This window comes from Curcuma longa, unplaced genomic scaffold (assembly GCF_044706935.1).
Source record: "Curcuma longa cultivar G26 ecotype Majalengka, Jawa Barat unplaced genomic scaffold, ITB_CL_G26_1.1 contig_20226, whole genome shotgun sequence".
Taxonomy (NCBI): domain Eukaryota; kingdom Viridiplantae; phylum Streptophyta; class Magnoliopsida; order Zingiberales; family Zingiberaceae; genus Curcuma; species Curcuma longa.
The window spans coordinates 27034-38728 of record NW_027431314.1 but is presented as its reverse complement, the minus strand read 5'-3'; the positions used below and the strand labels follow the sequence as shown (position 1 = coordinate 38728).

Sequence of the window (11695 nt, the reverse complement as noted above, 5' to 3'; positions counted from 1 at the left end):
CGATAGTATCTAATGTAAACTAACTTGCTATAGATAATGGTCAAGCTGCCATTAAGGTGTCGAATCAAAATCAAATTTGGCTAAATTAGGTCTACCAAAATACAGATCATTTTCCAATTTTAAGCTATGGTCATGTTCAAGTAAACAGAGAAAAGAAAGCTCACACAGTTACCATATGAAAATATAAAGTATATGGAAAGATTAGGCATTAATTAGATATCATGGTTACCTACTAACCCGATTTCAGTTTCTCATCAATGGCCTTATCAAGAGCTCTCTGTGCTGATTCAGTAAAGGGAATTTCCTCAGGGCTAACAAAGAAAAGGTCTGATTTGCCTAATAGTTTGACAGTTTCCTCTCGCACTTTAAAAAGAGTAATACCATTTGCATGTAAAAACCTTGCTGCATCGTTTGTTCCTGAGGAACACCAATAGCCATTATTAGTGAATAACTATTATTTAACATATGTTCTCAAACAAAACCAGGTTAATGAATTAACGTCCTTATTTTTCGGAAACAGTAGACAGTTTAATCGTGCAAGTGAAGCTAAGAATTTGAAATAAAAGCACCTTTTCAAAGTTGAGTTGCAAACTTTGTTCTCGTTATAGATCATAGAATACCTTGGTGTTTTTTATTTAAGAAGTTGAGTCAAGATAATACTAAAAGATAAACAAATTCTTCTGGAGTTTGGCATACTGCTCAAGTTTGCTGAAGACTGTAACTGTTAAAGAATTATATAGCAAGAATTTCTGTGATTCAGTTGTCAATTCATGAGGAAATGTAGAGCATTAATGCAATACCAAATCAAACACTTAAATCACCCAGAAGATTAATACAAAATTGATAAAGTGGATAAGTATTCACACAGATAACAGAAATTCAAACGCAGGAAAATTATGTGAAAAATAAGGAAATTTTGTTAATCAAAGTTTCTCATTATTTGACATGATAACTCTTTTATAATCTCAACTTCAACCAAATTAGGAAACAACACTAATTATAAAAAGTAAATAATCCCATTAAACTATTTTCAAAATAAAAACTCTTACCGAATTTAAAGATATGCCCATCAAAAAAAAATTATACCAAATTAAAAGATACCAAACTTTGATACCTAAAATAGGATAATTACTAAAATCAATTATAAATTCATATTTATTATTTCCTTTCGTTCCTAGTTTGTATTATTTTTTTCCACTGAGAAGAAGACTTCGGACAAGTTGTGGGATCTTTAACTAAGTTATCCTTCCCAGTAGGGGTGGGCGTGGGTCGGGTTTTATCAAGTTCGGGTAGTCATAATTGGGTAGGAAAAAAATACATCCGATCACTACCCAATGTGGTCATGTACCCGAGTAATATCGGATACCCAATGTCGGGTACCCAATAAATTTCTTTTAAAAAAATAAAATATTAATGGAATAAACAAGAAGAACTTTATACCCCTAACAAAACTTAAACAAAAATTAATTTTGGATGGCAAAAGGAGAAAGAGATAAAATCATAAAAGTACATTTGATTATTTTTATCAAAACTTTCACTCATAGTAATATCATCCTAATAAATACAAAATATATGGCCTAATAAAAAAATACTCGATTAAATTATTATTTTATTGATCTCAAAGCATCCCATCTCAATACTGAAATACTCATATTGATGAACAACATTTGTTTCTTGTGAAATAAGAAAAGCAGCATCACATTGGTGAATAAATTAGATTTAATTTAATATAATAATGGGTGGGTACCCGATCGGATTTTGGATAGGAAAAATCATACTTGAGCCCGACCTGACAATAACAAATTTGGGTTTAAGTAATATCCGAATCGGACTTTACTCGACCCGGGTTGGGTTTTGGATACCCAAACCCAAATTTCCACCCCTACTTCCCAATGAGTAAGAAATATTAGTATCGCAATCTTATCCTTGAAAAATCATAATCCCTTCATTATCTTATTCTTTAAATGTCCCTTCTAATGGGCAAGGTTATTGATGTAACTTTTTTCCTTCTTTGGGCCATTGACTTTAGTTTCTTCCATTGTAGTCACCCTTTTCAATGATTACAAAATATCTTAGTTTAATATAGGGTGAAGAGATGCCCTTGCATATGTTACAACCATAAGGAGTTAAAGTACAAATGCCAAAGGATCCACTAACAGAAGCGCAACTAGTGATCAAACTAATATAGGGATTGAGGCTCAAGCTTCCACCAACAAATTATCATATCCATTAAAAATTGTGGTTAAATGAAATAGACTAACATTATAATCAATTTCCACACAATATGATTAAATAAATAAGATATAAATACTTAGAAAGTAGATATGAGAAAATTTAAATTCACGAATGTCATATGAGAATTTATAATATCCTAGGCATTTTATATAATTATTATATCATTTTTTCCTAGCAAATATACGTCTCATATGAAAGTGGAACTCTCAATTTGCTAAATAGAAGCAAATGAGAAAATTAACTTAGTAGGGTGACCACTATAAAAGTCAGAAGTGATCATGAAAAGGAAACATAAAGGGTGGTCCGGTACATGAAGCTCCCACCAATGCGTAGTCTCGAATAGGAGTCGGACCACATTGGATTTATTATACTCAGTCTTATCTTACATTACAAGAGATTGTTTTTGCGATTCAAACTCATGACCACAAAGTCACACAATAAAAATTTTACTGTTGCACTAAGGCTCCCCTTCACCATGAAAAGGAAACATACCAAACTAAAATCTTAATTGATTTACCAATTTTATATAAATAGCCCGCATTACTAGTCGATGATGTTTGTGTTGTTCAAATTTCTCTTTTGGCAAGTTGTGAGCCTAAATTATCACTAATATCAACTAGATGGTCTAAAGGGAGTAAGTAAAATGTAATCTATGATTCTGTCATCAAGAGGCTCAATACTCTTATTTAGCGTTCTTTTTCAAAATATCATTAGAGGATTTTCTAAAATATCATGAAAGGATATTTCTAAAATCTTATTAGAGAGCTTGCTTAAGCCAAAGTTATATAATGCTCAACTTCCTAATTTTAATTAAAAGTTCATTAATGGCAAATGACGTAGAGCCTTTAGAGGTTATCTTTAAATTCAATTCACTTAATGATGACTATTTGAGTTTTATAAATGCATTAGGTAATTAATATATATATATAAAAAGTAGTCGAGTGCACGAAATTCCTGCCAATGCGGGATGCCAAAAAGGGTCTATTATACGTAGTCTGCTTGCCTCAGTATTTTGGCTTACTGTATTTTATTTCAAACTTTATTTAATTTTAAAAAACTAAAAATTTATTTTCGCTACATTTCTAATAAGCTTTTAAAAATTTCTTAACTTTTTACGTTATTCACCCCTCCCCCTCTAGCGCTTATCTTGATCTTACACAAGATCGATGAATACATCGCTTGAAGTCTGTGGAGATTGATAAAGAATGGCAATGGAATATCCGAGGGACCGCAAAACAAGGAGCATTGAAGAGTGACTAAGCTAAGGTAGCGAACTTTGATGGTAAAAGTGTGAAGGATGGCACAAAGATGAAACAAGGGCTCGGGTGTATCCAAAGGACATGAGGTCTGATAGAAGATGCTTCGAGGCAAGTATAACTCTTGATGTGTTGAGTGATAAGAGCAATTGTACATGGGCAAGGGTAGATCTCATCATCGACAAACTCAACCTTAGATCGATTGCAATTAGTGTACCAATCGACTAGTACTGTACACCAATTGACAAATTCTTAGGTTGGGGACTCAAGGTTGAGCCATCAAACAAAAAATTGTCTATTTGTGATTTCGGATGGCTCCAGTCGATTGATGGATATAATCAATCAACTGATGAAATAAGGAGTCTTGTGGTTTAGTCCAATTTGTGGTTTTGGTCTAGTCGACTAGATGGCCAATCGACTATACAGCCAATTAACTCAAGCAAATCAACCAATGAACAAAATGTTCATGTTTGTGGCTGAGTCGATTGCTCATGGGATCAGTCGATTGATTTGACAAATTTCAAGCGACTTGCTATAGGAGCTAGTCGCTTGCAAAGCAGAGTAAGGTTGCGCATAATAGACCCTTCCCCAGAACCCAAATTGGTGGGAGCTTCGTGCATTGTGCTACTCTTTTTGCTATAGGAGCTAGTGTAGTAGTCATTGATAAAGTAGCAACGATCAAATCAACTAACAGATACTATAGGCAATTGAATGATAAAGCCTAGTAGTTGGGTGATTAACGTTGAACAACAACGGTAATAAAACTAAATGAAGGCTATAAAAGGACCTAGTAGAGGAATGAAGGCTAAAATTCCCGATAACATTGCAAGTAAATTGAGAGCTCTATTATAATCTTCCTTAAGTTTTCTAAGTGTGCTTCATTGTAATCTTAAATTGAGATGTTTCTCCACCTCCGGGACTTTTCTGAAAAGGAGAAAATTAGTAGTTGATTCAAGGGTGATCCACCTGAAGGTCATGGACTAGGAGCTGAGGCTGTCGAACCATGCTCATGTTTGTGTTTATGTCTAAGCTTATTTTTGTTATTTTGTTGTTTTGTTGTTTGAACTAAACGTGTTAACATTTTAGCAAGTATTTGTGAAGCTAAAAATTAAGAAACTCTATTCAACCTCCTCCTCTCCCTCCCGCAGGCCTCATGGTCCCAATAGTTTAGAGAAGGAAATGGGCACAAAGCCCCATCAAAAGAAGGTGATTGACGCAAGACAATGAGGAATCAAGGAAGGAAGCAAAGGTCATAAGGAGTGAACGCCACAATGGTGGCAATGACGAGGTAACAAGGCAAAATTAGCAGCAAATTGATGGCGGTGGGCGTCATGCACACGAGAGTTGGAAGAGAGATTCCACGTGTTGAATAAGTGATGGATGGAAGATGAAGTAACAAAGAATTATGAGGGTAAAGAAGCATAGCGTTTCAAGGTGGTGGACAAAGGATAGAGTAAGCATAGAAGATAGCGGAGGCAGATGAGGAGCGAAAGAGGTGGTAGATGGATAGAAATATGTCAAAGAGATTGAAATAAGAATTCAACTCTAATAATAATTGATGCACCACTAAATCAAACCATCCAATCACACAAAAGATTAGGATAAAATTGATGAAGTAAATAGGATTTAAGGGAAATCTCATACACAGAAATGTGCCTCACACTAAAAAGAAATTTCTAGAGAATTAAAGAGAATTTTATTAATCAAAACTTCTTATTATGCAGACATGATGACTTTTATAGAGTCAACTTTAACCAAATTAGAAATGAAATATCACTAATTAAAAAAGACAATAATGCCATTAAACTACCAAAATAAAATGTTTATTACCAAATTTAAAGACATTCAATAAACTTATGCTAAATTAAAATAAACCAACCTCTGAGATATGAAATAGGATAATTACCAAAATCAATTACAAATTCAAATTTTTTTTTCTTCCATTTCTTGTTTGCATCAAGCATACAATAAAGACAGTCATCAATTTCATCCATGGAATCGATCATAAGTCCTAAGCATTTGCAAATGTGAACATTTATTATTTTATTTCCATCCTTTCCATCTAATCATCATCATCTCAGAGCCATACATTTTGCATGTGTTATATTGATTGATATTGAAAAGGGCCTTGTGAAACATTACAATGCAACTAAATAAAAGTTGATAAGACAATTCAGTGAGATAGATATAAAATATTATATTAACCTACAGCTTGTTGAACCAGAGATTAAAACCATAACACAGCAATAGAAAAGGTCAGAAGCAATCGAGAAGATCATCAAGTAGCAAGATCAACTTTGCAGTGGTATGCACGAACATGCTTATTACATTGAAGTTCAAATTCTTTTAGAAATTCATGATTTTTATTTTCCATGGATAAAGTGAAAGGTGGTAAAGCAGATCAAAGAATAAAAACACTTGACATGAGGAACATGGTATGCCTTAGAGCCAATGGTGATAAGATCCATCTTAGCTGAAACAAATGGAAACCCCAGTTTCATGTTAATGTTATGTTGTTGTATTAAATTTGTTTCATAGTGTATAATTCTGAGAAAACGTTCACTCTGAGAACAAGCTCCTGTATCATTTCTAAAAGTATTAAAACACAATAAATTCATCAAGACGGATAGCTGACAGTCTCCTATCTCTCTGTTATTACTCAAGGAAATAGGGAATGACTTTCGGAAGCAACAATTCCCATACATAGCAAAAAATTCTTCCATATTCCAATCCGTAATAAAGTTTTTTTATTGTTTTTAATCGTACATAGCCAAGTCCAGCGAATGCACTAGCCATCATAGCAAAGGCACATGTGCAAAGTTTTTCTAAACCGAAGATAGAAGAAGACAACATCGATCAAAGAATAACAGAAACAGTGCTCCAACTATTGGTTTAATCAGTTTTTATTTAAAAGAAATTAAAATACGAATTTGGGTGAATCAAAAATCATGAAGAATGGCAGAAAGCCAACTGACCCTCGACTAAGATACCCATAAGGAGGGCCTCTGTTCCCGCAGTAGGGTATTTGAGCCTTCTAGCTTCCACTTCTGCCAAGGCGAATGATTTTATGGCGCTCAACGACCATCTGCACCATTCACTGCTACCGCCATTAACCGTCAAGAGAACAAGACCAAATCCACCCTCGATACGCAAAGAAAACTACAGAAGAAATAAATACCAGGAGGATTGTATTATTCTATAGCATAGCTTACTTGGGGATCTTCTCGGCGGCAGCCATCTCCGGTTTCCTAAACCAAACAAGTAAACGAATCAACGAATGAAAACCGAAACGGGTGGATTTGGAATCTGGAGGGAAGCTTACGCGGTAGGTAGAGAAAAGACGAGGGCGGAGGAACGGAGGGAAGGGCGCGGGATAGGCCGCCGCGTGAGGGGAATGGAGGAGCGGCTGGACAGAAGGGAGATGCAGAGGCGTGTAGGGTGATTGGACGCCGTCGAAGCGGGCATAGGGATGTGGAGGACGGAGAGGAGTCCGGCGGTCATTTCGTTCACCGTCGACGGAAAAGGCACAGAAGAGAAGAGAAGAGAATCCTATGGAGGTCTACTAGGTCAGAGAAAGGATGAGGAATTTTGACGTGAGCGATGATATTATATTTATTAAAGTGAATAAAAATCGAATTTGAAATTGAGATTATTTTTTATTTTTTTAATAGTTAATTATAATTTTTAAAATTTATTTTTTTATAAATAATTATAAAATTAATCGTGTGAAATAATTAGGATGATAAATTTTACCTTATTAAAGAAAAAAAATATTAAAAAATAAAATTAAATCAAACTTTTTAATCTATCAATTTATTCTGTTCGATTTTAATTTTTTTATAAAAAAATTCATTTTAGCCCGTCTGATATAGTTCTAATTTGGATGTTTTAGAGTAAAATACATCTGCTCTTGTTTCTATTAAGATTCAGTCCTTATATATTTTTTTTTTAGGATTTGATATCTGACAACTATCTTATCATAGTTTTAACTTCCTAAAAGGCTGAATTTCCATTTTTACCTTTATTATTTATATAGTTTTGATCCCTCTGCTCTTGTTTCTATTAAGATTCAGTCCCTATATGTTTCTTTTTAGGATTTGATACCTGACAACTACTACATCTTAGTTTTAACTGAATTTTCATTTTTACACTTATTATTTATATAGTTTTGATTAATTTTTTCACTCATCTTCTTCCACTGATTCATCTTCCAACAATCCGATTTTGTGCTCTCGATATGAAGCCAGTCGAGCCTGCAGTCGAAGAGGACTTGCTTCTGTGAGCTCGACCGATCGCGATTCGGTCGCCGACCGACAGAATAACGATCGAAATCGACCGCCAAAATCGGGCTGCCGATTTCGACCGCAACACCGTCAGATTCCGGCCAAATCGTGGTCGGAATCCGATGGAAGATGGATGGACAAGCGACGCCAACCCGTCCGCCGTCGGATTCCAATCGCGATTCGATCGAAATTTGACCTGATCGCGACCGGTAGTGGCCACGCCACTGCCGACAACGTGATTTGGCCATTTCTGATCGTTTTATGAAGGATTTCGGCCGCTAACCGATTGGAATCCGATCTCCGCCGGATCGCCGATGAGTTGAGCGTCGATCGCGCCCGGTCCGGCGGCCGGCGATGGTCGGACGGTGTGGCGACAGCGGCGACAGTGGACGTAGGTCGACAGTGTCGCGCACGGGCGCATAGAGATAGGCGCGCAACATATCAGTTTTCTCATCACTTTAGGTATTCTATTGTTATTATTGTGTTTAAGGGGTTGAGTATCGAAAGCAGTCGTTCGAGTACCAAAAACTGCTGTTCGAGTATCAAAAATGGCTAGTCGAGTACCAAAAATGGTCGGATGAGTACCGAAAATGATCTCTTGTTTATTTTATGAATGAAAAATAAGTACTTACTCATATTCCATGGTGAGTGGAGAATATGTTTCTTTTAAAAATTAAATAATTGAGTACTTTTTCAAATAATCATAAAATTGAGTATCACTTGGGGTAAATTAAGTTCCAAGAGCTTAAAATTGAGTACTTTTTCAAATCATTTCTGGGAAAAATTTATCAAGGTGCATTTGTAGTTGTATGAAACCACAATGATATGGTGGGACGATGACACCTCATCAAGGATAAAATCATAAAATCAATTCATCTTTAAAATTAGGAAATCCTAAAATCATTTCACCCAAACGAAAAATATCTCGAAATATTTGTTAAACAAATATTTCGGAATCTTTCTAAAAAACTGGAACGAATATTTTAGATTTCTTAAACGGATGTTAATATTTCAGAGATTAACTACTATAAAAAGGTAACTCATGCCCATGTGTACAAGTACGCATACATCCACCCTAATTCTCCTAAGTCATTAAACTCCTTCCTCATGCTGAATCCTAACTTGAGTGTTGGAGTGGTTTGCCAGGACCCACCCTCGGCGCCATTCTAACCCTCTTTTTAGTGTTTTTTAGATCTCCTCTCATATCTCTTAGAGTGATTCTCTTCGAAGATCATGCACACCGACAGTTCTGAATCGATGTCTGAATCCTCCACGGTGTATTGGTCGGAACACACAACATATAATAATATATATATAACTACCACTAAATATAACAGTTTAATGATTAATGCATAAATCACTTCATAATGCATTTCTTAGTTGCAATTACATAACCAACGTTCAACTTTTATCCACTTTTAACCACAATAATGGATCATTAATATATAAGTAACAAAATTTTATACTAACGCTAGTTTTATTTAATATAAATTACAAAATGCCACTAGATCTTGTAGCTATTTTTTAACAACATTCATAACTACTTCCTTGGTTTAGCAATTGCTTATGTCTGTAAGAAATTAACGAGTATTATAAATGAATACTCATAAGTATGATATCGAATTACGAATTGTGGATGATTATCAATAAATATTATAGATGAATACAAATAAGTACGATATTGAATTATGTATCAAATTCATGATTAAATTCTATGTGTAATTTTTAACCGAATTCGAGTAGTTAAAAGGTCATAACAAGTATCACTTGATAAAGATTAAGTATTTATTGTATCATTTTAGGTATTCTATTGTTATTTAAGTATTTAAGAGGTCACGTCAAGTAGCATTTGATAAAAATTAGATACTCGTTGTATCACTTTAGATATCCTATGATTTTATTTGATGAATGTCAAATAAGTCATTCAAGATTAAATTTCAAGTGTAGTTTTTAACCGAATTCGAGTAGTTAAAGGGCCATAACAAGTATCACTTGATAAAAATTAGATATTTATTATATCACTTTAGGTATTCTATTGTTATTTAAGTGTTTAAGGGGTCACGTCAAGTAGCATTTGATAAAAATTAGATACTTATTGTATCACTTTAAATATCCTATGATTTTATTTGATGAATGTCAAATAAGTCATTCAAGATTAAATTTCAAGTATAGCTGACTGAGCTTCTTCCACGTGTATGTACTTGTCGGCCTGAGTCGGCAGCATGTCGAAGTTCTCGGGAGGCTTCTTGATAAGAGACCGAAAGAAATCCCCCTCTATCAATCCTTGGGAAAATGCACTGATAAGCACCTCTGATGGAGCAGCCGGGACTTCCTGCGCCCCTTGATTAAACTTGCGCAGGTACTCTTTGAGGGACTCCTTGGATTTCTGTTTGATAGTGAAGAGGTCCATCACAGTGTTCCGGTAAGTGCGGCTGGTGGTGAAGTGCCTTAGGAAGGAGCTTCTAAAATCATTGAAGGAGCATATAGATGACGGCGGCAGGTGGTTGAACCAGCGAACCGCGGCACCGGCCAAAGTGGTGAGAAAAATCCGACATTTGATGGCATCGGTGTACTGATGTAAGGTGGCAGCATTTTCAAATTTTCCCAAATGGTCTTCCGGGTCTGCTACTCCGGTGTAATCTGAGAGTTGGGGAGCTCGAAAATGGCGAGGGAGTTCCTCCTCCAGGATCCAAGGGGCGAAAGGGGACTTATGGGCGCTGCTTCCTTCCCCGGGGCATGGACCTTTGCCACGTGGGGGGCGTCGAGGTGGGGTCCGGGCAGCTGCGGATTCTACGGACATCCCTCCGTAGTCTTCAAACATATAAGGTTGCGCTGGGCCTTGGGCCTGATGGGCTGGAGCTTGGTAGGCGTGGGCCTGATGGGCTGGAGCATAGGGGGCCTGGACTGGAGGGGCCTCGAGTTTGATGGGCTTGGACCTGATGAGCTTGCTCCTGATGGAGCCGGAGATGGATGGGCCTGGGTATGATGGGCCTCCGTGGGCTCAAACAACCGGCGTGTCGTGGCCGGCGCCTGTGCTGGTGGGGCTTCAGCGGAGAAAGAACGGGGTCTTGAGTGGGCGGCTGGTGCTTGTTGTTGTTGCTGGGAGACCGCCAGGACGGCGGCGGCTACCGCCCTGTCGAAATCTTCCCAGTCATGGTGATGAAGCGAGGTTGAGGAGGTTCGTCCGTCAGCATCTCAAATCCGGGCTAAGTTGTTCCCACAGACGGCGCCAAATTATGTTCCGGTTGTGAACTGCCCCTGGACACGTCACCCGACCTTCCTCGCCGTGGAGTTGAACAGTGGGTGGAGCTGAGGGCGATGGTGGCTTCAGGGTCGCCTGGAGCTTCGTTGGAGCTGGTGAGGAACGGAAAAGCTTCAGGGGCTTGAAGAACCTGCGAACACAGAGAACGTCAGTGGGAAGGCCAGGGGGTGCCCTGGCGCGACCACTCCGACGCTCAAGTCAGGGACAGTGGGAGGGAGAAGATGAACAGAAAAGAGAGCTTGAGCGTTGAGAAAGTAGAGAGTTGAGAGAGGTCGAGCCATACCTGTCGAGGGGAGTGGTCGTTTTAAGGGGGAGATGAGCGTGCATACCTGTCACGTCATCATTTAAGGAACATCTCATCATGATTAATGAGGTGACAGGAACAATCGAGTTCCTTGTCCCATCGCCGGTAAAGCGCTATGTTGTCACCATCCGGGCAGGCAGCAGAAAGATAGCATTAATTAATGGGGGCGTGGGCTTGTCAGAGATCATGATGAGATGTACCAGGGCACTGTAGGGCGCTTGGTCAATCCAGCGTGCTATCAGACACGTGAGCGAGGCTTCCAGTGTCCAAGTGCTTTACAGCCTAAATGAAGAAGGAAGGGTCACATGGGCGATTCGGCCAGAGAGGGGGGGGGGGGGGGGGTCATTGTCGAATG

At 37.6% G+C, this 11695-nt stretch overlaps 2 protein-coding genes across 2 annotated transcripts; both read right to left on the bottom strand.

Annotated features, from left to right (window-relative positions):
- Positions 1-237: 237 nt before the first annotated feature.
- On the bottom strand, positions 238-7052 carry LOC141817366 (ATP-dependent Clp protease ATP-binding subunit CLPT1, chloroplastic-like; the record flags this gene model as incomplete). Its single annotated transcript, XM_074705030.1, has 4 exons — positions 6814-7052; positions 6704-6739; positions 6467-6576; positions 238-417 (listed from the first exon to the last, which is right to left on the bottom strand). Coding segments are annotated over exons 1-4 (505 nt in total), but the record flags the coding sequence as incomplete, so codon positions are not given.
- Positions 7053-9929: 2877 nt separating this feature from the next.
- Positions 9930-10574, bottom strand: LOC141817365 (uncharacterized). Its single transcript, XM_074705029.1, has one exon. The coding sequence runs from the start codon at positions 10572-10574 to the stop codon at positions 9930-9932; it is 645 nt and encodes a 214-aa protein (XP_074561130.1).
- Positions 10575-11695: the final 1121 nt, after the last annotated feature.

Excerpts from the sequence above, each read along its gene's own strand:
- LOC141817365 (XM_074705029.1), bottom strand. The coding sequence starts at position 10,574 with ATGTCCGTAGAATCCGCAGCTGCCCGGACCCCACCTCGACGCCCCCCA.